Source organism: Chaetomium fimeti (genome assembly GCF_033439085.1).
Source record: "Chaetomium fimeti strain CBS 168.71 chromosome Unknown B0H64scaffold_1, whole genome shotgun sequence".
NCBI classification, from domain to species: Eukaryota; Fungi; Ascomycota; class Sordariomycetes; order Sordariales; family Chaetomiaceae; genus Chaetomium; species Chaetomium fimeti.
Window position 1 is genome coordinate 1290012 of NW_026944329.1, and position 23764 is coordinate 1313775.

The following is a 23764-nucleotide window of genomic DNA, read 5'->3' on the forward strand; positions in this document are numbered from 1 at the left end:
AAACCAACAACTCCGATACGATGAGCGATCCAGGCCCGAAGGGGACGGGAAACACTCCCAACGGCGGCAACAGCACGACCACCACCACCACCATCAACACCGCCACCGCCAAACCCACCATTTCCGTCCCCAATCCGAATCCCACTCCGAACCCCAATCCCATCACCATCACCACCACCACGAATACCACCCCCAACCCTCCCCCTCCCACACCCACACCCACACCCACCCCCAATCCCAACCCCAACAACAACACATTCGCCCTCGCCCAACAGCGCCTCGCCGCCCGACGCGCCACCCGCGAAGCCGACGCGGCAGCGGCGCTGGCCGCGCAGCAATCGGCGTCCCAGCTACGCGCGCGCATCGCGGCTTCCCAGTCGCCGCTGCTGCGGCGGCTGGGCGCGTCGACCCTCTCGCTGTGGGACACGGTCGCCGGGCGCGAGGGCACGCGCCCCGCCTTCCGCGTCGGGCAGGTCGATGCTGAGCTGCTGGATGAGGAGCTGGTGGCGTTGTTGAGGGGGCAGGTGGGGGATGCGTTGCGGTATGTTGGGGGTGGGACTGGAGGGGGGGGTGGTGCGGGTGGTGGGGGGAGTGCGGTGTTGCATGATTGGGAGGCGGAGATTTCGATGGTGTTGAGGGCGGTTTTGTTTAAGTTGACCGTGTGGGACCATGATGCGACGTATGGGGCGGCGCTGCAGAATTTGAAATACACGGATGCGCGGCGGGATGGGCCGGGGCTGGTGCCGCCTAGCAGGTGGCAGAAGTCGCTGTATGGGCTGGCGACGGTTGGGGGGAGGTATCTGTGGGCGAAGTGGGAGGACTGGTTGCTGGAGCAGGATGATGGGTTCGAGGGCCCCAGTCCGGGCGCGCAGAGGCTTGCCCGGTGGAGCTCGACGCTGTCGACCATGCATACGTCCGCGGCATTTGCCTCGTTCCTCGTGTTCTTGCTTAATGGGAGGTACAGGACGCTGCTGGACCGGGTGCTGCGCATGCGCTTGGCTCCGCCGACGAGCCAGGTCAGCCGGGAGGTGTCGTTCGAGTACCTCAACCGGCAGCTTGTGTGGCACGCGTTCACCGAGTTCCTGCTTTTCGTGCTACCCTTGGTGGGCATCAACCGGTGGAGAAGATGGTTTGCACGGACATGGCGCAAGACAAAGAAGATCATGAGCACAGGTGCCGAGGGCGCCGACGAGAAGAAGGGCGAATATTCCTTCCTACCGGAACGGACATGCGCCATCTGCTATCAAGACCAAAACTCAGCGTCCAGCGAAAACGACCTTATGGCCGCGGCCTCGACCGGCGTTGTCGGCTCGGCACAAACCGACATTACGAACCCCTACGAAACCATCCCGTGTGGATGCGCCTACTGCTTCGTCTGCCTGACGACAAGGATAGAAAGGGAGGAAGGAGAAGGATGGTCATGTCTGCGCTGCGGCGAACTGGTCAAGGAATGCAAGCCTTGGAGCGGAGATGTGCTGGAACCCGAAGTAAAAACGCCTGCCGCCAAAACGGTGGTGTTTGCCGATGACGTCAAGGCCACGTCGGATAATGAAGGATATGGAGACGAAGAGGGCTCGCAAGTCCTGGTTGAAGAGGAGCCAGACAGCAGTGTGGAGGATATTCGCCCGCAAACACCGAGCGTGTCGTCTGATCGAGCTGATGGCTCGGAGGGGTCTGAGTTGGGAGATTTTGAAGCAGAAGAGGACGAGCTGAGTGAAGATCTGGACAGGTAGCAGACCGAATCTGTTCATTTTCATTGCTAAGCTACATCCCGCGCCGAGACTTGGTCGGTCATGGCATGCGATGTCAGTTCAATAGACGGCCATGGTCTTGTACTTTAGGTGTAGAATACTAAACATTTAATATCTCTCTGGCTAGCTGCGAGACGTGATGAGTTAACCGAAGGACGAAAAGAGAGCCCGCGCTCTTCAATAAGATGACCCGATCCGCCCCCATTTATCCCATCGCCGCCTTGTGTTTTTCCGCAAAACAATCCCAACCCTGCGACATGAAGCGCCGCATGTGTCAGAACACGCCGGCCCACCACTCCGGCCCCCAACGAGGCACACACACGGACTTGCCCACGGCATTCCATTGGCCCCTTCGAATTTCAAGCTTACTTTTGGCGAGGGCGGCACGGAGAACGGGAAGGGGGTGGGTGGGTAGGGGGTTGCTGTTTCCGGCTGAGCCGCATTGAAGTGAAGAAACGGCTGAGGTCGGGTATCAAGATCAAGATGGGTGGTGTTCGGTTTCGGTCTCGTCACCGCCTGACACAAAGTGGCTTGTCAGTCTCGCGCACTGAGCGTGAAGGGGGGGTTCCCGCTCTTGGTGTCTAACAAGCTTCTTAGGTTCGTGCAAGTCACCCACCGGCGGATGGTTCGCTGTCTGTCATAAGATTTGGTGTATTTGACAAATATGCAGATATGTAGCAGCTAGAGTATATACTCCATGGTATATCCAAACATAAACAGGAACAGGAACAAAAATGAAGACCTCCCATGGCATCCCCATCCCGCATTCCTCTCCACGGGAACACGGCAACTTTTCTGACGTTATATAACCGACTGAGCCCGTCTCAGAACAGCTTCGCCTGACAGGTGTAAAAACCGCCGAGCATAACCAAAACGCAAGATTCTGTTCGTGGTATCGTCCACCCGCTCCGTAAAATGGCAACGCCTCGACCTTCACCGCCACATCCCCTAGCGTGAACAATGGAAGTTGCGAATCAGCGAGGTTTGACTTGTTGGCTGATACAGGCTCCCAGCGCGGGCACCGATTCTTCCCGTAGACTGAAGAGGTTGCGCGTAGATTATCAAAATATGTACAATTAAAAATGTTCCTTCCAGAAGCGGAAACGGACTTCGCGGACAGTAGCCTCCTTGGCTGCCTTGTTGATGTCACGGGCTGTTTCGAGACGTTAGTGGCGCTCGTAGCACAGTGAGGGAGAGGGTAGATTGAGCACTTACCAGCTGCCGAGGGACCGCAGAAGTAGACACCCACGGTGGTCCTCATGTTGCCCTCCAGGCCGTTCAGGTAGGTCCGGTCCAGGATACCGTCGCGCATGCCGGTGAAGAGCTTGCCGAAGTTGGGGCGGCCAAAGTTGGTCCGGGCCTTCAGCTCCGTGAGCGGATCCAAGTCGGCGCCGACGCTGTTCAGCACGATATTTTGCGTCGTATCCATGTCGAGTTTCTGCGTGAGGTAAGTGTGGATCTTGAGGAACTCGATGCCGCTCGAGCCGGGGACGCGGGCGGCTTCGCTGGACTGCTGCTCCAGAGAGGAGAGCAGGGTCTGGAACCACTCGAACGAGCTCGTATCCTTGCACACCCAAATGAACTCAACACGGCGCAGCCGGGTTGGCGGGTTTGGCCCGTTTCGCAAGTGCCAGATGTTCTTGAGAATGGAAGCCCATGGCGTGACACCGATACCCGTTCCGATCAGGACCGCAATTTCGTTCTCAAACACATCCTCGGCCGGAGCACCATATGGTCCGTCGATGCGGAGCGATGGCATTGCCTGGCCGTTCTGGAGCGCGACTTCGTACATGCCCATGGGGTCGACGCCTTCGTATAGCTTGCTCTGCGCCGCGCCGGCACCCACTCTGTCGCCGAGTGCGCGGGTGAAGTCACCCACTTGTCGGATATGGACCGAGACGTAGGGGTCGTACGGGCAAGATGTGATGGTGAACGGGTGCCATTGGTACTGGGAAACTTCGGGTACCTGAAGGAATAGCCACTGGCCGGCCTTGTACTTGAACGACGGCTTGTTGAACTGGATCTCGACCACGTCTGGATGATGTTAGATGACATAGTTCTGTCAAGCGTTCGCGGGTTTGCTTACCATAAGGATGCCGGATCACGCGAGTGATCTTGGTCTCGCGCATAGCGCGGATCTCGCGGTACAGCCGTTCGACGAGGTAGAAGGCGCCCGTCCACAGTTCCCATCTCCAGCCTAGGTAGCCAATGCAATGCGTCCAGTACTCATCGCCCGCGAACGGAGAGTAGCCCTCGGCTGTGTCTCGGACGAAGCAACCAACGGTGTGGGTGTACAGGGCGAGGAAAAAGGGAATAAAAAGGTGGTGCATGTACCAAAACGTCTCGAAGGATTGCTGTCTGATGCGATGGTGCGCCGTCGTGTACATCAGGAGCATGCACAGAAGCATTACGTGGCCGGTGATGCCACCGGGCTGGACGTAGTGGATTTGCACGGCCGTCACCGGACGAACTTGGCCCTTCTCGACGTTGTAGAAGCTGTGCGAGGCCAGGTTAGAAAGGATACTCGCTCGAACCGGTCACATGACTTACTTGACGTAATGCGAAGTCGTGTGGATGATGGTGAACAGCAGCATCGAATAAGCGAGCTGCCGGTGCATCCAGATGTTCTCATCAAGCGGGATGAATCTGATCTTGGGCCGGATGAACCGCATGATGGTCCTGCAGACAGGGAGCAAGATGAGCATCCCGTCCACGCTCAGGACTAAACCGGCACCTCGTGATATCCACACTGAGTACTGAAGTGTGTTGAGACCCGCCAGGCGCGGATCGGCCGCTTGTTTCCACCTGCACACCTCGCGTATTAGCCACTGTTCGGACAAAAGCGTCTCACCACAGCACCGGAGAGAATGCGTACCATCCATAGGCGAAGATACCCCAGTGGAATACCCAGAAAAGGAAATGGAAGAGCAGTTTGGTTGGCGTGAACTGCTTCTTCAGCAGGGTGAGGAACGCCATCTTGCCGACTGGTTCCTCCTCTTATCCCCGTACGATACACGGTATATCAATGTCGACCTGCGACTGGAGTGCCGTCGACTCCTTCGGCTCGAGCCGGTCCCGGGATGTGTAAAAGGCAGCCTCGTGGGCAGTCGATCCAGTTGTGGCGCGGTGGAAAGGATGCCGGCCCAGTCTCGGATGTCCCACTCTCTTGCCCCTCTCGGTATTAAGACTTATCAAGTCGCTGTACTATCCAAACAAACAAAGGACGAATCGAACCCGGCGACAGCAGCGACACAAACAACGGGACCGAGGCTAGAAGCCCGAAGAAGAAGCGAAAATAAAAATAAAAGAGTGGTCTGAGCCAGCAGCTGAAGAAAGGAAGGACGGAGACGAGAGGCACTCGTTGAAGAGGTCCCGGTTCTTTACCTCGCCAAGTGAGGGACAGGAAGAGAGGGAGAAGAACGGGCGAGGGACGAGGTAATGTGCGGCGAGAGCCTGGTCATAAGCGACCGGCTCTGGGGCGCGCCGAGGACGGGAAACCAGATGATGCAACACCCTTTCCTACCCGCACTGCTCGACACGGATGCGGACAGGGAGCTAGGGACGGTAGGGGGCCGGATGCAACGGCAGCAAAGCCGTGCCCTATCTCTCCGTCCACTCTCGTCCTCGGATCTCCCTGTTCGGTTGTGCAAGGACTCGAGCCGTTATGATGGGTCGTAGGGGGTCTTGAAACTTCTAGACTGTGGTGTGGGTTGGGATATGGTTCTCTCTTCCTCGCTTTCGCCCCTTTCGCGTGGTTGAGGGTGGTGTCGTGGTGGGGCGACAGGGACGGGGCAAGACAAGGGCGATGTCTGCCGATGATGGGTCGAGGGGATTCAATGGGTGGGAGGATGCTGGGAAGATCAGACGTTGGAGATCGTTTCGCGGTTGAGGAGGTCTGTGTCAGGTTTCTGGGCCTAGCAAGGCGTCGCTATCAGACAGATGGGGAATTTGCGCTGGACAATGCGAGTAAGTTGAGACGACTGATGTTAGAGCCGCTTTGACCGAGGGGTTGCTGGAGGCGACCTTGATGTTTCGTATGGGCAGGGGTTCGCTGTGGAATCACTGTGTACCGAATAAGTCGTAACGGGGAAGACAGGGGCCTTCGATGCAAGGGGAAAAATAAAAATCGAAACTTTGAAGTCTTCAACCTGGGATGATTAACATTGTGGCAATCCCATGAGGTATTGCGGCGAAGGGAACCTTTACAGGTGAGAGTTGAGAAGTTCAGGTCGAGGTTTCGGTCGTTAACGGCGAGGCGGCGGCGGCCAACTAAGAATAGCCAGGGGTGCCATGCCCGGGCAGGCACATGCTGTCGGCAGCCAAGGCCTCCTGGCGCTTAACATCAGGCCTCGAGCTTTGGATTTGTTCCAGGAAAAATGCCAGGACGCGCTAGGCCGCCTTGGGAATAGCGCCCGGGCAACGGGCAATACAAACCAATAAAACCCCGAGGTGCGACGAACACCCTGTCAGAGTCTGCCCAATGCGGATTAGCGATTGTGCTGCACGACCCCAGCTGCACCTCACACGGGCCTGTCTCGGCAAGATGCATTTCCGCATCGACGTCCATTCCGGACCTCGCCTCAGGGTGGACGATGATAGAAGTGGGCAATGGGCTGCAGGCTTGGCCGTCTCAACTCCAAAAGCTGTCATCACTCGGTCATCGCCTAGGGTTTAATTGTACATACATATTTCTAGCGTAGTAATCAGCCCAGACGGTGATGTTGTGGGCTGACTCTCACCCCAATAACCCCGGATTGCCGAGATGCCGAGATGTTGTTGATGATGGATGTTATTGAGGTGATCTGGGCCTGTTCTCTTCCATCAATCTGGCTCGAGCTGTGGAATGGGGTGAATGGGTCCGAGACATCGCGCAACACGAGACAATCGACGGGATATCATCGGTCTCGAGTCTCGTCGTAGGAGCGGGGGAATGGTCTTCCCGGTGAGAGCCTCGAGACGAAATGTTACCTTGACCTCCAATAAGCATATCTGCGGGCACGGTGTCTCGGACGGGATTACGCGAAAAAGCTTGCTATCCCTTGACCGTCGACTGTGTCCATACATACATACTGTGTCGAGGCCAGTCATTTGAGACGTGTTTGGGGGAGGCACGGACTTCTCGAATACGAAACGGAGTATCTGATGACGGACACACCATGGGGGCCGCCCACCTCTGGGCATGTGGAATCAAAGTGAGTGCTCTCAAACTTTGCGACCCCGGCCTCGAAGAAATGCCATGGCGATTGTCGATCGTCGAGGAACATACATAGTGATGCAGGCATCAATGGCTATCAGAAACCCCAGATGCGCCGCAGGTTGTGATTATCTGCAGTGTCACAGTCGGCTGCTCATACTCCCAACGCCGCGCCATTGCCATCCCGGCACCAGATCTCTTGTGAAACCGAGAATCCCGGAAGTACCAGTCGCAGACTGAAAGTAAGAACATCCATGAACGGCTTGCGGCGGGGTGCGGGGGGGGCTGCCCGCGTCTGCTTGCTCTCGGGGAGGAGGGGGAATGGATGGAAGGGGTGCCTGGGTCGAGGGCCGAGTCTGTCTGGTGTCGAGAATAAGCGGGTCGTGATGGACCTCCTCCTGGCTACACAACTTCAGAGCGGGCAGAGGATAGCAAAAACAACAATGTCTTGATATATTCGCAATGAAGTTTGTCGTCCAGTCGATCTCATCCGAAGAGAAGACATGGTCTTAAATAAGGTTGTTTGCGACATCCTGCATCTCTCTGCACACCATCCTGGCCGAAGGGCTGCCCTCGAAGATCCGGGTCGCGCCGCACGTGGGGAATCGTACGATTTTTGCGTCCTCCCAAACACCAGACAGGCACAAGCCCACCACCAACAAAGGCTCTCTCTGCCTGGCCGGCTCGGTATAAATTCTTTCAAAATCCCTCGCTCCTGCTCTTTGTTTCTTGTCCTCGAACGTTGGGTCGGCTTGGGAAGGATTCGTCGCTTCAGCACACTCACCCGCGTCGCAAGGGCATTGATTGGACTCGTGTTGAAAGTTAACGTTAGGTAGTTAAACTGCAGGATGTCTCCTTGCCTACAAGTAGAGCAAAGAGCGAGTTGAACACAGAAATAGCCACAGCTTAGATAAGTCAGGTTGATGGGGAGCCAGCGCAGCTGTGGCTGGACAGAAGAAGCACTTCCATCCGTGACCTCCAAGCTTCCACCGTGCAATGTCCCTGCAGGCGGTTTGCCTTTCTTGGGGGCTTGCGCGGCGGCCGGTCCGACAGCTTGTGGCTGAGCGCAACTGACGCGTGCTCTGGCGGGGCTGTCTGAGGTCAGAAATGCTTTGATTGGCTCGTACCTCGAATGGCAAGGCCCTCGGGCTCCAGCCGCCCGCAGTCAGGTTTGCCCCACCAATTTTTGGTGGCCTTTCGTCACTGCGCAGAAGGGGCTCCATCCTGTAAGGAGAACCATCAGGCACCGTTGGCCCCAGGGATTACCTCCAGGGCTCTGAAAGAAAGGGAGGATTGCCCCCAGGCACCTGGAGATGCCAGAAACAAACACCCGACAACCTACCTCTACACCTCGCCGCCAGAACACTGTGCTGCCAGCGCATTCATTACATACCTCGCACAACCCCTCTAACCACAACCTGCACCGGCTTGACTGCCGCCCCGTATAATCAATTTTAATTGCTGGTATTTCGAAGAGCACGCGCATGACACGCCCACCATGGTGAGCACCACCCACCCACCCCCCCTCCAGAACGGAGGCCCCGTGTTCCGACTCGGCCTCCGGTCTCCGGTCTCCGGCCCGGATTCGAGAACGGACATCACTGACGGCGCCCCAAATCGCAGGGTATCACTCGACGTGCAAAAGATAAGGCCGCGCGGGCCGACCGCTCTGGCGGCGGGGGCGGCGGAGGCGGCTCAAGCAAGCCCAAGAAGGCCACTTACGATACCACAAAAAAGAAGGAAATTGGCGTCTCCGACTTGACATTGCTGCGGACCGTGTCCAACGAGGCCATCAACGAGAATTTGAAGAAGCGTTTCGAGGGCGCCGAGATCTACACCTACATTGGCCATGTCTTGGTTTCCGTCAACCCCTTTCGCGACCTCGGCATCTACACCGACCAGGTCCTCGACAGCTACCGGGGGAAAAACCGGCTGGAGATGCCCCCGCACGTCTTCGCCATCGCCGAGTCCGCCTACTACAACATGAAGGCGTATAAGGAGAACCAGTGCGTGATTATCTCGGGCGAGTCCGGTGCCGGAAAGACCGAGGCCGCCAAGCGCATCATGCAGTACATCGCCAATGTGTCAGGAGGGGGCGAGACGGGCGACATCCAGCAGATCAAGGACATGGTATTAGCGACCAACCCCCTGCTCGAATCGTTCGGCAATGCGAAGACGCTGCGGAACAACAACTCGTCGCGCTTCGGCAAGTATCTACAAATCCACTTCAACGCCCAGGGCGAGCCGGTCGGTGCCGACATCACAAACTACTTGCTCGAGAAGTCGCGGGTGGTGGGCCAGATCGTCAACGAGCGCAACTTCCACATCTTCTACCAGTTCACCAAGGGGGCGTCGCAACAATACCGGGAGACGTTTGGTATCCAGAAGCCCGAGACGTACATCTACACCAGCAGGTCCAAGTGCTTTAATGTCGACGGGATCGACGACTTGGCCGAGTACCAGGATACGCTTAACGCCATGAAGGTTATTGGCCTCTCGCAGCCAGAGCAGGACAACATCTTCCGGATGCTAGCCGCCGTCCTCTGGACCGGTAACCTCGTTTTCCGCGAGGACGAGGACGGATACGCGGCTGTGTCGGATCAGTCGGTCGTAGATTTCTTGGCTTATCTCCTCGAAGTCGACCCGGCTCGTCTCGTCCACGCCATCACCATCCGCGTCCTCACACCGAGGAATGGGGAAGTGATCGAGTCCCCTGCCAATGTGGCACAAGCGACGGCGACCAGGGACGCCCTTGCCAAGGCCATCTACTACAACCTGTTCGACTGGATTGTTGAACGAGTAAACCAGTCCTTGAGGGCGAGGCAGGCTGCTACCAACTCGATCGGTATTCTCGACATCTACGGGTTCGAGATTTTCGACAAGAACAGCTTCGAGCAGCTGTGTATCAACTACGTGAACGAGAAGCTGCAGCAAATCTTCATCCAGCTAACCCTGAAGGCGGAGCAAGACGAGTATGCGCGGGAGCAGATCAAGTGGACCCCTATTTCCTACTTCGACAACAAGATCGTGTGCGACCTGATTGAGTCTGTCAGGCCGCCTGGTGTCTTCTCCGCCATGAAGGATGCTACAAAGACGGCCCATGCGGACCCTGCTGCTTGCGACCGCACATTTATGCAGAGCATCAACGGCATGTCGAACCCCCACCTGACCCCTCGGCAGGGCAACTTTATCATTAAGCACTACGCTGGCGATGTCACGTACACGGTCGATGGCATCACGGATAAGAACAAGGATCAGCTTCTGAAGGGCATCCTCAATCTCGTCCAAGGCAGCCAGAACAAGTTCCTCCACGACATCTTCCCCCAGCAGGTGGACCAGGATAACCGGAAGCAACCGCCATCGGCAGGCGACAGGATCAAGACTTCTGCCAACGCGTTGGTAGAAACGCTCATGAAATGCCAGCCTTCATACATCAGAACCATCAAGCCCAACGAGAACAAGTCGCCGACCGAGTACAACGTCCCCAACGTGCTCCACCAGATCAAATATCTGGGTCTCCAAGAGAACGTGCGTATTCGCCGCGCTGGTTTCGCCTACCGCCAATCGTTCGAAAAGTTTGTCGACCGCTTCTTCTTGCTCTCTCCCGCGACGTCATACGCTGGCGAGTACACCTGGCAAGGTTCCTATGAAGCTGCCGTTAAGCAGATCCTCAAGGACACGAGCATTCCCCAGGAAGAATGGCAGCTCGGTGTCACGAAGGCCTTCATCAAGTCGCCCGAGACGCTGTTTGCGCTAGAGCATATGAGAGACCGGTACTGGCATAACATGGCGACGCGTATCCAGCGCATGTGGCGAGCCTACCTCGCGTACAGGGCCGAGTCCGCGACCCGAATCCAGCGGTTCTGGAGGAAGAAGCGGACCGGCGCCGAGTACCTCCAGCTCCGGGACGACGGTCACAGGGTGCTCCAGGGCCGGAAAGAGCGCAGGCGGATGAGCATACTCGGCTCACGGCGTTTCCTCGGCGACTATCTCGGCATCAACGCGAGCGCCGGGCCCGGAGTCCAGATACGTAACGGCATCCAGCTAGGGAACAACGAGCGAGCCGTCTTCTCTTGCCGTGGAGAGGTTCTCGAGGCCAAGTTTGGCCGGTCCAGCAAGCCTAGTCCCAGAACCATCGTGGTCACCAGCAACAAGTTTTACGTCGTGGCTCTGGTGATGGGCCAAAACAACCAGGTTCAGGTCGTGGTTGAGCGCTCTTTTCCGCTGGGGGCAATCAAGTTCGTTGGCACATCCACAGCTCGGGACGACTGGTTCTCCTTGGGCGTGGGGTCGCAGCAAGAGGCTGACCCACTGCTGAACTGCGTTCTCAAGACGGAGATGTTCACGCAAATGAAGAGGGTGATGCCCGGCGGGTTCAACTTGAAGATCGGAGAGACGATCGAGTACGCAAAGAAGCCTGGTAAAATGCAGCTCGTCAAGGTTCTAAAGGACTCGCCAACCCCGCATGATTTCTACAAGAGCGGCGCCGTACATACACAACAAGGAGAGCCACCGAACTCTGTCTCTCGACCAACACCCAAGGGCAAGCCCGTCCCCCCGAGGCCGATTACGCGGGGCAAACTGATCAAGCCCGGCGGCCCGGGCGGCAGGCCCTCTAGGGTTCCTGTCAACCGCACGCCCCAGCCCCGACCGTCAGGCGCTTCCGCGGCGGCTGCTTCAAGGCCAGTCCCGCAACCTCAGCCGGCGGCGGCAGCGGCAGCAGCAGCCGTCAGCATTCCCTCGCACACCCGGCAAAAGTCCAACTCGTCGGCTGTACGCGCGCCTCCCCCTCCGCCCCCTGCTGCGCCGCCTGCAAAGCCAAAGATCATGGCCAAGGTCCTCTACGATTTTGCTGGCCAACGAGACAATGAGCTGTCCATTAAGGCTGGGCAGGTGATTGAGATCGTCCAGAAGGAGAATAACGGTAAGTCTTTCACACTCAAATTGTTCACCTATGTATCGTTGCTAACCGATCTACCCGAATTAGGCTGGTGGCTCGCCAAGGTTTCCGGTGGACAAGCGTGGGTCCCGGCGGCGTACGTGGAGGAGCAAGAAGCAGCGCCGGTCCCGGCCCCTCGGCCACCGCCACCCCCGCCGGCGGCGAACGGGGCAGCTGCACGGGCGAAGCCGGCCGCGCCGCAGCCCCCAGCCAAGCGCCCCGCGGCGGGGAGGAAGCCGGCGGCGTTGCAGGGCCGCGATTCGGCCATGAGCATGAACGGGTCGGACAGCAGCAGGAGCAGTACCCCGACGCCGAGCCTGGGTCCCAGCTTGGCGGATGCCTTGTTGGCGAGGAAGAACGCCATGGCGAGGAAGGATGATGATGATGATTGGTAGATAGGTTAGCGTTGTTGGGTGAATGGCGAGGCGCGTTTGGTCGATAGCGATAGACTGACTTGTCAAGGCATCGAAGCCTCCCTTTGTGTTGGTGTGCCATGGTCATCACGCAGACTTTTTGTGTAAATGGGCCTTGTAACTCTATCTATATGACGGCCGGTTTGATGTCTGCTGGTTTTGTTTCATTTGGATGCTCGAATGTCAGGGGGTGTTAAATCGAGCGTCTTCACACATCGTCCTCCCTTGTTCGGACCTTACGCCTCCGGATCAGCTCAGCCAAGGGGACATCCTCGTCATCGCCCCGCGCAGGTATGATCTCCTCCTCGACATCCTCGTCCACCCCGTAGTCCCATAGCCGGTCGCCGTCGGAGTTTGTCCACAACGGCTCGCCGACCACCTCGTAGCCTTCGCTGTGGTCGTCCCCATCCCACTCTTCCAGCTCGGCAATGATCCCGGACGGCTGATGCCCCTGCGGCGCCCGGCCGTGCTGCCTCCTCAACAAGTCCTCCTCTTGCCGCCTCGCAAACGCGGCCTTCACCTCCTCCTGCGTCTGATACGCATCGTACGCCTCATCTCGCTGCAGCCCCGCGCCCGGCCACGCACCCCGCCTCTCCTGCCTCATCTTCTCCGGATCCGGCGGCGGCCACAGCCCGGGCAAATCATTAAACCCATTCTCCTCCCACTCCCACCCCACCCCCTTCCCGGGTGTCTTATTATCCACCACCGGCCCGCCCCCAAACACGGGCAAAAACCACCTCAACACATTCCGCGTCCCCATCGCCTGCGCCATATTGGCAAAAACGCCCAAATCATACGGATACTCAATCCGCGCCAGCGCCTGCCTCATCGCCGCATCACCATCCCCCCAAAACAACCCCCCATCCCCCTCCCCCTCCCCATCACCACCACCACCACCACCACCACCCCCCATCTTCGCCATCCGCCCCAACACCGCCTCATGCCGCTCCACCTCCCACTCCTCAATCAGCGTACAATTAAACACCCACCCCCGCACCGTCGTATACAGCATCACCCCCAGCGCCACCACCGTCATCCCATTCACCACCACCAGCGCCACCAACCCGACCAGTCCCACCGCGGACGGGCCCAGGTAGGCTGGCAGGTGGCGCGCGCTCCAGACGGCGGCGAGGCGCTGCCAGAGGAGGGTGGTGAGGTACCAGAGCGCGAGGTTGGTGTACAGCAGGAAGCGCAGGAAGGAGGGGAAGGTTTGCAGTGAGACGCAGGTGCCTGTCCACGGGCAGTGGTGGTCCATTTTGGGGATGCACCGGTTGCAGTGGCGGCAGTGGTGCGCGCGGAGGGGCTTGGGGTGGGCGCATTTTTTGCAGTGCCGGCGGGTTGGGGGGGTGGTGGAGGTTGATGTTGGGCGGAGGAGGTCGGGGTCGGTTGGGGAAGAAGTGGTGGTGGTGGTTTTGGTGGATGAGGGGGGGAAGTGGTAGCGGCCCGGGTCGACGGTGCAGGCGAAGTAGTAGGTCACCCAGACGCAGGCGAGGAGGGTGTTGAAGGTGAGGCTCTCTCGGCGGGTCAGGGGTCCGGGGGCGAGCTCTGGGTCGGCGCTGAAGAGGTATTGCGAGAAATAACCCTGGAAGGCGATCAAGGCGCACACGGCGGGTATGTATAGGACGTGGAGGCCCCGTGTCGTGGGACCGGTCTTGGGCGACGTCATGGTGGTGAATTTGTTGTTGGCGGGTCCATGGAGAGTTACCTAGTTAGGGAGGTTGTTGAGTCTGGAAATTTCAAGATTGAGGTTGGTTGAAGTTGGTTGGATGTCGAAACACGGTTGCTGATGGATGAGTTGGTTGATGAGACGCGTCGTGGCGCAGCTTAGTTACAGCTGGCAACGGTTTGAAGTTCCAGGTACTGAGTGGAAGTGGTGGGGTCCGAGTCTCGTATCACCCCTAACTAGCTGGGCCGGGGGTCAACCAAAAGGTGCTAAAATTTGGCACTGATCTGCAACAGGGGAAACGGGGAATGCATCCACTCAGGGACAAACCCAATGTTAACAGCTTGGAAAACTGGGCATGAACTCAGCCTCAGAGCTTCAAACATCACATAATTGCATGCCTTATCTGACCTCCTGAACATACAAACCTCCAAACGCCATATCACCAAAAACCATTCCCGAGTCCATAGATGCACATTTACTGAGTTGATGGCAACTCTCGGCGTTCAGGGGTGACTATGGCCAATCAGTTGACGGCGCTGTGGTGAGAAACCCCTGAATTTACCCAAATAACTACCTACCTGAGTTCACACTTGAAATTGTGAGACTAGGTTAGGTATCGACTCACCGCTAACTCATCGATTCTACTCTCACTCAGCACCGTCACATCATTTTTATGGCTTGCATATAGTCTAGAAGACCACCAGATCATAGGTCCGTCAACGGCCCTGCCAACTCATTCACATACTCTTTTTTCTGACCAAAAGGGGCCAACAGAACAACCGAGGCTCTCATCTCTACTCGTCCTTTCCATCGCAGCATTGTCATCATATGCCGCCAGCTTCTGTTCCGTATGGCTCCCGGGAACAAATGGAAGGTTTGGTATGTATCAACCCTTACAAACTAACTCCCGATAACTCGTCACTCACTTACCTTGCTGCTAGACGATGAGCGAGCACCGCTCAAAGTGAAGCGCGCCAACCTTCCCAATAAACCGCGGAGATATTTCTTGCCTGCGCTGGTTCTCTGCATTATCCTACGGCTAGAGATCTTCCACCGTGTATCTCTAGACCTCCAATGCTCAAAACCGGGACTCGAGGTGCGTTGGGGTCACGTCGGGCCACCGTGGACTGCCCAGTTACTAACTTCGTTAATCAGGCCTTTTTGCCTCTGTTAATCCTCCTATACGAGCTCCGGAGCCGCAGGGCACGATCCGGCGATGGCGACGATGAAGAGGAGGACGATATGGGGTTGACCATCTTCGAGGCATTCGGTGCTTGGTTCTACTCGTCCAGGGGACCCTTGTTCATTTCCGTCTTGATGCTCACTCTCGGTACATACCTCGTCTCGTCACTCGACCCCAGGTCGACCTTCTTCTGCTCAAACCAAGACCGAAGCGCCCTCGTCGTCCTCTTACAGTGGGCCGGTCTATTCCTCGACGCCTCTATCGCCATCATCATGTGGCGTATTCTTGCCTGGGCGAGAACGACCAAGAGTCGGCTCCGCACTCTCAGCGGAATTATCCTAGTCGCAGCCCTCGGCGCTGGCCTACTATACCGGACCTTCCGCCTCTTTGTCCCGGTTATGCCTATGAGCTACCAGTTTCGAGGTCTCGACTCTCTCTACGTGTTCGACGTTGTGGTCGACGGCCTCGCCTTCTCCACATTCGTCGTATCGGCCAGCCTTCTCGCCGGCGAAGGAAGCCCCTCATCGTTAGCGGGCATCCTCGCCTTTCTCTTTGGGATTATGCAAGCAATCCAGAAGACGGCCTTGACGGGGACGTGGGAGAACATCTCGCCTGGCACTATCTACTTTGCCCTGACGCTCATCTGCTTGGGCTTCTCGTTTTTTGTTTACCTCAACAACATCCGGTCCGTTATCTTCATACACCGAGCATTCTTTGTCTTCCTCCTCTTCATCATCACCATCATAGCGACGATCTACACACCTATCAAGGCTCTCCAAATCACCGACAAGCATCCGCTCATCAGGACCATCTACGACGCTCGGACCGAGGCAGACCGGTGGATGGTTCACGCCACCGTTAGCAACTCACTACCCGTCGCTGTCCAAGAATACAAAGAGCGCCATAACGGGAGAGACCCGCCCCAGAAGTTTGACATCTGGTATGATTTTGCCAAGGATCGCCACTCCGTCATTCTCGACGACTTCCAGCAGATGGAGGAGGATATCCTCCCATTTTGGGGCATGCCGCCATCGAAAATCAAAGAGGGCATCCAGCGTGCCGCCGCCGAGCCTGACATGGCGCTCCTCCAGATCCAAGGCGGCGAGGCTCGGCATAACCTCCCCCCATCAAGCCCGTACAAGCCCGTGGTAGACGATCTAGTAGACCTGGTCAAGGACTTTGTAAAACACCTCCCTAACATGGAACTGGCCATCAACCTCAACGAGCGGCCGCGAGTCCTTGCGCCATGGGATGACGTGCAAAGGTTCATCAACACAGCCAACCGAAAGCGTGTTAGCAAGCTCCTCCCTAGGAGTTCGGACTCCCTTGGGGAAATGCCCGCAGCCCGTGCCACGACTGACGACAACTCACCAACCGAAGTAGGCTTTACCCCGGTGCGGGCACTACGGCAGATGACAGCCCTCACCTGCCCGCCGGGGACCAAAGGACGGGCCGGGACACACTGGGATATCCGGGACATCTGTACATCGTGCGCGCGGCCGCAGTCGCAGGGCCAATATCTAACCAACTGGCCGCTCTCCCAATCACTCTGCCACCAACCCGACCTTCTCCGCCTGCACAGCTTCCACATGACACCCCCCGAAGTCCGGCCACTCCAGGAACTCCTCCCCGTCTTCAGCCGCGCCAAAACCGACAGCTACCGCGACATCCTAATCCCACTACGGCGCATCAGCGAACCCGCGGACCCACCGACCGACGGCGGCTTCGAGAACAAGTTCAAGCGGCTATTCTGGCGCGGCCGGGTCGACCGGTCACACACCAGCCCGGAACTAATCCGCGGCGGCCACCAAGAACGCCTGGTCCATCTCCTCAACACCCCGACCCGCTCCGAAAAGACCACCCTCCTCCTCCCAAGCAAGGACCGCTTCACCTACGAACAGGTCCCCACCGCCGCCATCAACGACCTCCTCCCCATGGACGTCGCCTTCTCCACCTACACCGCCTGCAAGGCCACCACCAACACCAACCCCAACACCAACCCCGGCAACACCTGCCCCGCCGCCGCCGCCGCCGCCGCCGAATTCCTCCTCCAACCCTCCGAACCCTCCACCGAACCCTCCCCCGAACCCCTAGAGCACAAATACGTCCTCCTCACCGACACCGACACCGGCCCCTCCCCCCACCTCCTCCGCACCATCCGCTCCAGCAGCGTCCCGCTGCACGCCACCATCTTCCGCGAGTGGTTCAGCGAGCGCCTGCGGCCGTGGGTGCACTTCGTCCCCATCGACGTGCGCCTGCACGGCCTGCACGGGACGGTGGCGTATTTCCTTGGGCTGCATAAGCGGGGCGGGAGGATGCTGAATGGGCGGGAGGTGGTGATGGAGGGGCGGACGGAGGATGCCAAGTGGATTGCGGAACAGGGGAGAAGGTGGGCGGGGAAGGCGGTGAGAAGGGAGGATATGGAGGTGTATTTGTTTCGGTTGCTGTTGGAGTGGGGGCGGGTGGTGGATGAGGGGAGGGAGGAGGGGGGGTTTGTGTTGAGTTAGGGGGGGGGGGATATACTTGTTGTATAAGGGGGTGGGGGTAATAGATATGGGGGTTTGGTTTGGTTGGTTGGGTTCTGTTCTGTGTGTGGCATGGGATATCTCGACGCTGGCGTTTTAATACATGACTCGAATTAGACTGTATAACTAGTTGGATATAAGATCACTTATGTCTCCATGGTCATCGTCTTCAAGTGCGTTGAGATGATGTAACCCTAACCCCGGTTGATGTCGAGAGAGAAGTGAAAAGGGGTAAAGGGGGTGAATTGATGAGAGAGTTGAAATCCAGAAATATGTGAACAAAATACTTGAATATTCTGGTTCTTTCCAGCGCCTAGCCATGAGTGCGAACTAGCTCCCAGGCTAGACATCCAACTCCCTCATCTTCCTAACGGTCAACCTCAACTAAAAGGTCCGGGTTTAACATCCCCTCTACTACCCCAAAACACCACAAACCCCATCCCATCTTCTAATCCCACCTCAATACTCCAACGGGTACCCCGCATAACAAGGCTGGCAACCGAAACCTTCCGTCCAGCTGGGAACGGGTAAAAGGGGAGAAAGAAAAAGAAGATTCCCCACCTCCCGATCCCCCCGTTAACCGTAACCGTCCGACTGCATTTCAGCCCAACCCCAAGTCCGGCCCCCCCTTTTCCACCCCCTTCCAAGCCCTCACTCCCAGCCCCGGCGCCCTCCATCGTGAAAGTGGCGTGACGTGACGACACTGTTCGAACCCAAAAACCGACCGAAAGCCCCATCAGACGTCAGTTATTATTAATCCACTCGGCACCGCACCGCACCGCACCGCATACATACTCGCACATACATACATACAGAACAGAGAGACGTGGCAGACCCTCAGACCCGGTCGTCTGCCGCGACTCACTGCCACCCACATATCCGCCCATCCCACCTCATGCTTTTTTTGGCCTTGCCTTGCCTTGCCTTGCCTTGCCTTGCCTTGCCCTGCCCGTCACACACCTCTCCCGGCGCGCGGCGTCAGACCCGCGTGCCTCCATTCCGTTCTCGGTTTTTTCTTTTCTCTTTGGGCACCCAGCCAGCGGGTGCGGCGCCATCCCAACGCCCGGGAATAACTAGGTGGCAGCAGCAGCCAACAAGCCAACAGCCGCGGTCCGAGCCCGAATCTCACGCCAGCGTCGCAGGGCTCTCTCTCTCGTTGCCAGTCCAGTCGTCTCGTTGTCAGTCCAGTCGTCTCGTTGTCAGTCCAGTCGTCTCGTTGTCAGTCCAGTCGTATCGTTGGTTCCGCACTCCCTCCCTCCCTCCCCGTTGGGCGTACGGCGTCAGATCTGTGCGACTCGAGTAGCCGCCACCAACCCGTTTTCCGGTCGTCTTGCTGTTTCCCGGGGCTTGTATACACAGAACATGCAGGGTGGGAAACACGTCATCGACACCGGCCCGGGAGAAAGGGACGAACGCACCATGGGGAACCTCCGGGTCCGACGATGAGAACCTAACGTCTAAGTATTCCGTGACAATGTCTGTCGCCTGTCTAACTGTACCCATGCCAATCCCGATATACCGCTATCCGTAGCATGCGCCCCTGCTTGTGCCACCATCTATTCGAGCCCGAAAACAAAGGGAAGAGTAAGGGAGCGAGCCAAAGAAAAAGATTGTAGGAAAGAAATACCCGTCTAGACCGTACCCCAAAGCCTTTTTGGTAACCTATTCCAAACATCATGTGCCGTAAGTTCGTCTCGTCGTTCACTCCATTTCATCGTTACAGATTTTAAGCCCTTTTCCGCTCGAGTACGAGGGAATGAAAAAGAAAATGAGAAAAAGGAACATGGTTAGGGCGTATCAAGAGCTGTGTAGCGCCTTGAAGCCCGTCGCGATGAGACTCCTCTTGGAGTCCTTCGCATCGGACGGCGCGCTCCAGTAGAAAAGCCCCTATGCCACAAACGCGGTTAGCATCCGTCAAAATTCAAGCCCAAGAATGTTGTTGAGGAAAGCCAAGCGACTTACTCCCAGCCCCTTTTGTTTGCAAAAGGTCGCCTTCATCTTGACCGTATCGGGGTTGTCGTACGTGACGAAGCCGCCGTCGGCGCCCACGCACTGGGCCGCGACGGCCCGCTTGTCGACCTGCTCCTTGGTTCCCTTTCTAGGCAGCTGGTTGTATTCGAAGGAGCCGTCCTTGCCTCCGGCGCCCCGGTTCTTGTGGCCCGGCCCGGCAACGCCGAGGAAGCTGCGGCCGAAGAGCGGGATTCCGAGTAGGATCTTCTTGCCCGGTACGCCAGATGACATGAGGTCCTTGACGCCCGCCGCCCCCGAGGTCTCGTCCTTGCTCATCGCGTACAGCTGGGCGTGGTGGCCGCTCTTGTGGGACCAGTGCCCGAAGAAGTCGTAGGCCGTCAGGTTGAGGGTGTCGAGGTACTCGGCGGTTTGCCGGAGGTCGATGTTCTGGAGGACCGGCTTCGCGGCTGGGAGGGTGGCAGTGAGCAGGTAGCGGTCTTCGGGAAGATGGATGCGGATCGCCGCGACCAGCGCGAGGAAGTCCCTCCCCTGCTCTGGAGTGCACGGGTACTCCCAGACAACTGGATCGGTTAGCGACATGGGCGTCTTAAGACGAGGACCTGATGATATCAAACTCACTGTCGATGCCATTGAGGCCGGACGCTTCGACCAGGCCTCGCGCTGAACGAGCAAAGTTGTCTCTGAGGACAGCACTAGAGGCCACGATGGGGAATGTCTCGGCCGAGTCGCCACCCCCAATCGAGAGGACAACCTGTAGATGGCGGTATCTCTGCTTGAGGTGCATAAAGGACCCCAAGGCGCCCTGGACACCGTCACATGGTGCTTGAGCGTCGGCCCACTCGTCACTAAGCTAGTTTCAGGGTTAGCAACGCACACACTGCCGGTTAGAGATATGGTTGCACTTACAAATACACCCCCGTCCGCCGTCACATTCGCAAAGGCGTAGTGAACGCGGTTGATACAGCCATAGTTCAGCTGCCCCGGCGTGTCCCCGTTGTAGACCCGGTAATTGGGCCAGTACACGGCGTTGGTGTGCATGAAGTGAGCCTTGCGTGATGAAGACGACATGGTGATTGTGGTTGACTGTGATATCGATGTGATGTGATGTCAATGGGTATTGGAAGGAGTTGGATAGGAGCAGGCGGGTGGGTCTGAGTGCGAGTTTGAGTTGAGGAAGAAGAGAAGATAGAAGAGGTGGTCAACGGCTCACTTAAGGCGTTTGCAACGGGGGTGTATGTTCACTTTTCGGGAAGGGGCTTGCGCCAGCGCATGCTGGTCTGATGTGTTCGAGGTGCTGGTCGGGCAGCAAGGGACACGATAGGAGACGGCAAGTATCACAAAACTTGCGTTTTTATACTTGGCCAGGGACGGACACTTGTGCGAGGTGGCCAGGAGGTGAGCCGCCAGCGGTCTACCCAAGCCTGTGGAGTCGGAAGCGGGCGTCAATGCCAGAAACAACACAGGGGTCGACAGAAGGACTCAAGAACGAACTGCCGCATGACATAATTGGCATGGGCGGATGTTCGTCAAGTGGGACGGAGTAGATCAGAGGAACCACGGCCATCGGAAGACGATGCGTTGCTGCGTGGTTGGAGACTCAAACGGGTATGCAGCAGGGGTGCGGACGAATGGGTCTGCTGCCTCACGACCCGGCGGCCAGGCGCAGATAGTACGGTAGGGAGCAAGCACGGTAACATAGGAGACACGTTCCTGAGAACCTTACTGTGCCCGATCACCGTGTGGTGAGGCGGCTGAGGGCGAAAATAGATCGTCCCTCTCTCACGGAGGCGGCGAGAGGGCCGGTTAAGCACGTCGTCACGGTTTGCCGATTTCCGTTCCGCAGTGTCTCTTCCGGTCGTGCTTCATTCAGTATTGCCGCCCAATCAGCCCTTCATCCCCAACCCAGCGGTGAGGGTAGGACCAAGCAGCTAAGCGTAGCGTTGCAGATTCGAGCACCTTGTTCTCGGCATCTATGGAGGCAGCCGAGTCGAGATGGAGCCACGTGAGAGATATGTCGGTGAGTGAGGTCGAAGAGCCACCGAGCCCAAGAAGAACATTGGTCGAATCCACCCAAGGCGTTCCCCGTCGTTTCTATGGCTGCAGCCGGATTCCGAGGCTCAACGGCGGACCGGAATGCCGGGGCACTGCCCTCGTGGGCTACAGAACCCGCAGGAGCGTGGCAGTCCCCATCTGGCGCACAAACTGGAGAGGGCACCAGACAGGTTGAAAAAACAAAACAAACAAAAAAACAAAGCCCTAAGACTTCGAGAATGCCAGGGAGATAGACACGCTGCTTGGTAGTAGTACCCAACACGCCACCAAGAATAAAAGAATAAACAAACACGGCAAGGACGGCAGCTCTGAACGGCTCGCCAAGTCTGTGAAAGAAAAAAAAAGAAATCTGCGGTCAGAGACCTGCCGTGCCATTGGGTTTTGCGGATGGCATGACGAGACCCTGATCATCGTTACTTCCCGCAGGCTGACGGGGTCCAACGTCTTGGGATGTTCGGGTTGGCTCAATGGGTGCGTGCGTCCTCGTTGTCGGGATGGTCGTTTGTTGCCAACGCAGCTAATTGCAGTTTTGGGATGAAGTTTCCAGGCTTAGACTCGGACTTTGCAGCAGTGGAACCCAAAGGAAGGGACTTAGACCAGAATCACCTTCAGCTAAGGCAGGAACTGCCACCTCATCGTGGCTTCCACATGGCAATTTTGTTTCTGAGTTCGGCCAAGTTGTCACCCTCAGGGAAGGTACACCCGTACCCTAAAATACGAGTAGAGCAGGCGGGGCTTGGAGGGGAGCCGGCTTCCAGAATAGTCCTCTGCCCCTCATCACCCCGCGCTCCGTTCCCATTCCTGCCCCTCACCTCCAACGCCATTATCGTCAACTCTCTCGTTCCACGTCGAGCGGGCTTCGTTCGTTTCCCACAATCAAAAACCAGAACGGGGGTCTGAGGGGGGAGACAGAATGAGAACATTGACCCCTGCCGGCTTGTGTAACCGTGATATGCCAGGCATCCGATGAATCGGCTTGGACGCATTTCGAGGAGGGCAGATGACCGCCTGACAGCAAGAAGATTTTCGCCCAGCCCAACTTGGTGCGACAGCCCTAGTAGTTCTTGGCCCTGCAAGTCATCCACAGACCACGCAGGGGTGCTGAGGGCATGATAGGGCGGGAGGACCCCCCAATGCCCCGCGGCGGGCATTTGGAGATCGGCTTAATCGTCGTGCCTACCCACGAAGAGAGCTTCGAGATTTCGACGGGAGCGGTGAGGTATCATGAACTCTCTCTGCTAACTCAACACACACACGCTCCCCTCAGCGCTATCCCCAATCGCCAGCCGGTTCTGTGCTCGTGTCGCGACGCTTTCTAACCCAAAATTTCAGTAAGGCTGGGTAACAAGGATGGTGATGATGTTCACGCATCAGGCCCGTTTCGGGGCCGCTGGGCACCGACCCGTTGTCCGGCCCGGTGAGGCTGCTCGATCCGCGATTGCAAGGCGCAACATTTTCCATGCATGTGGCCAGCCCGGCCATGGCCCAATGCCAGCGCAGGGCAACCAGATACCACTGCGCACACCTTGCGTCGTCGATCTGCTGTCCCGCTCGCCCTACGAGTGTCCGGCGCGGAAGACATGGCTCCTCGACATCCTGTCTCGGCTCCCCACGTGGCCGGTGATGGCACACTGTCGACGAAAATTTGTCTCAGAAAAGCATAGTAAGTGAGAGTGCCTTGATTCTGGTACCTGCCAGGGCGGCTTGCCTGAGACCAGACCGTTGTGGTGACTCAGAGGAGTTCGTCCCCGCGGGTAGTAGCGAAGAATTCACAAACCGGACGTTGGGCATTTGAAAGCCCAAGGACCTGGCTTGTTCAAAGGAACCTTACCCCCCCTCCCAAAACCTCGGGCCGTTGCCGTTTCCCGGCGGAATTGTTTGGTGGTTGTCCGCCGGGGTTCTCGTTGTTGATCGCCTCTTTCTGCTTCACGTTCGTACTCCCACACCGGCGCTCCGAAAACGCAGGAAAGAACAAGCGATGATTGACGAATGGCAGTTGTCGTTTGTGGCTCGATAAGTTCCAAGTATCACACACGGCCTTGGCTCCAACAGCGCTGCGGTCGACCCCTC

General features: G+C 57.6%; 7 protein-coding genes across 7 annotated transcripts; 4 read left to right on the forward strand and 3 right to left on the reverse strand.

Annotated features, from left to right (window-relative positions):
- The first annotated feature begins 290 nt into the window (after nucleotides 1–290).
- On the forward strand, nucleotides 291–1877 carry B0H64DRAFT_380205 (Pex12 amino terminal region-domain-containing protein). Its single transcript, XM_062802716.1, has one exon. It carries the CDS (start codon nucleotides 627–629, stop codon nucleotides 1731–1733), a length of 1107 nt encoding a protein of 368 aa, XP_062663695.1. The 5' UTR covers nucleotides 291–626; the 3' UTR covers nucleotides 1734–1877.
- A 950-nt stretch (nucleotides 1878–2827) lies between these two features.
- On the reverse strand, nucleotides 2828–4727 carry B0H64DRAFT_316083 (FAD-binding domain-containing protein; the record flags this gene model as incomplete). Its single annotated transcript, XM_062800273.1, has 5 exons — nucleotides 2828–2904; nucleotides 2967–3785; nucleotides 3838–4247; nucleotides 4302–4556; nucleotides 4627–4727. The coding sequence occupies 5 exons, from the start codon at nucleotides 4725–4727 to the stop codon at nucleotides 2828–2830; spliced, it is 1662 nt and encodes a 553-aa protein (XP_062663696.1).
- A 3410-nt stretch (nucleotides 4728–8137) lies between these two features.
- On the forward strand, nucleotides 8138–12392 carry B0H64DRAFT_8915 (P-loop containing nucleoside triphosphate hydrolase protein). Its single transcript, XM_062808932.1, has 2 exons — nucleotides 8138–8446; nucleotides 8569–12392. Exons 1-2 carry the CDS (start codon nucleotides 8444–8446, stop codon nucleotides 12277–12279), a joined length of 3714 nt encoding a protein of 1237 aa, XP_062663697.1. The 5' UTR covers nucleotides 8138–8443; the 3' UTR covers nucleotides 12280–12392.
- Nucleotides 12393–14149, reverse strand: B0H64DRAFT_8916 (DHHC palmitoyltransferase-domain-containing protein). The gene has a single exon (XM_062808933.1). The coding sequence runs from the start codon at nucleotides 13961–13963 to the stop codon at nucleotides 12506–12508; it is 1458 nt and encodes a 485-aa protein (XP_062663698.1). The 5' UTR covers nucleotides 13964–14149; the 3' UTR covers nucleotides 12393–12505.
- Nucleotides 14150–14347: 198 nt separating this feature from the next.
- On the forward strand, nucleotides 14348–17863 carry B0H64DRAFT_428291 (glycosyltransferase family 90 protein; the record flags this gene model as incomplete). The annotated part of the gene is made up of 6 exons (XM_062805837.1): nucleotides 14348–14504; nucleotides 14619–14674; nucleotides 14738–14842; nucleotides 14905–15059; nucleotides 15119–17551; nucleotides 17813–17863. Exons 1-6 carry the CDS (start codon nucleotides 14479–14481, stop codon nucleotides 17861–17863), a joined length of 2826 nt encoding a protein of 941 aa, XP_062663699.1. The 5' UTR covers nucleotides 14348–14478.
- A 604-nt stretch (nucleotides 17864–18467) lies between these two features.
- B0H64DRAFT_8935 (uncharacterized protein) lies at nucleotides 18468–19221 on the forward strand. The gene has a single exon (XM_062808937.1). The coding sequence runs from the start codon at nucleotides 18567–18569 to the stop codon at nucleotides 18972–18974; it is 408 nt and encodes a 135-aa protein (XP_062663700.1). The 5' UTR covers nucleotides 18468–18566; the 3' UTR covers nucleotides 18975–19221.
- B0H64DRAFT_8934 (glycoside hydrolase) lies at nucleotides 19222–20816 on the reverse strand. The gene is made up of 4 exons (XM_062808936.1): nucleotides 20549–20816; nucleotides 20261–20492; nucleotides 19634–20202; nucleotides 19222–19558 (listed from the first exon to the last, which is right to left on the reverse strand). The coding sequence occupies exons 1-4, from the start codon at nucleotides 20708–20710 to the stop codon at nucleotides 19469–19471; spliced, it is 1053 nt and encodes a 350-aa protein (XP_062663701.1). The 5' UTR covers nucleotides 20711–20816; the 3' UTR covers nucleotides 19222–19468.
- Nucleotides 20817–23764: the final 2948 nt, after the last annotated feature.

Coding starts and splice junctions, on each gene's coding strand:
- B0H64DRAFT_380205 (XM_062802716.1), top strand. CDS start 627: ATGGTGTTGAGGGCGGTTTTGTTTAAGTTGACCGTGTGGGACCATGAT.
- B0H64DRAFT_8916 (XM_062808933.1), bottom strand. CDS start 13,963: ATGACGTCGCCCAAGACCGGTCCCACGACACGGGGCCTCCACGTCCTA.
- B0H64DRAFT_8935 (XM_062808937.1), top strand. CDS start 18,567: ATGCTTTTTTTGGCCTTGCCTTGCCTTGCCTTGCCTTGCCTTGCCTTG.
- B0H64DRAFT_8934 (XM_062808936.1), bottom strand. CDS start 20,710: ATGTCGTCTTCATCACGCAAGGCTCACTTCATGCACACCAACGCCGTG. Junction 20,493..20,548: donor CGGCGGACGGGGGTGTATTT/GTAAGTGCAACC, acceptor CCCTGAAACTAG/CTTAGTGACGAGTGGGCCGA. Junction 19,559..19,633: donor GCAAACAAAAGGGGCTGGGA/GTAAGTCGCTTG, acceptor TTTGTGGCATAG/GGGCTTTTCTACTGGAGCGC.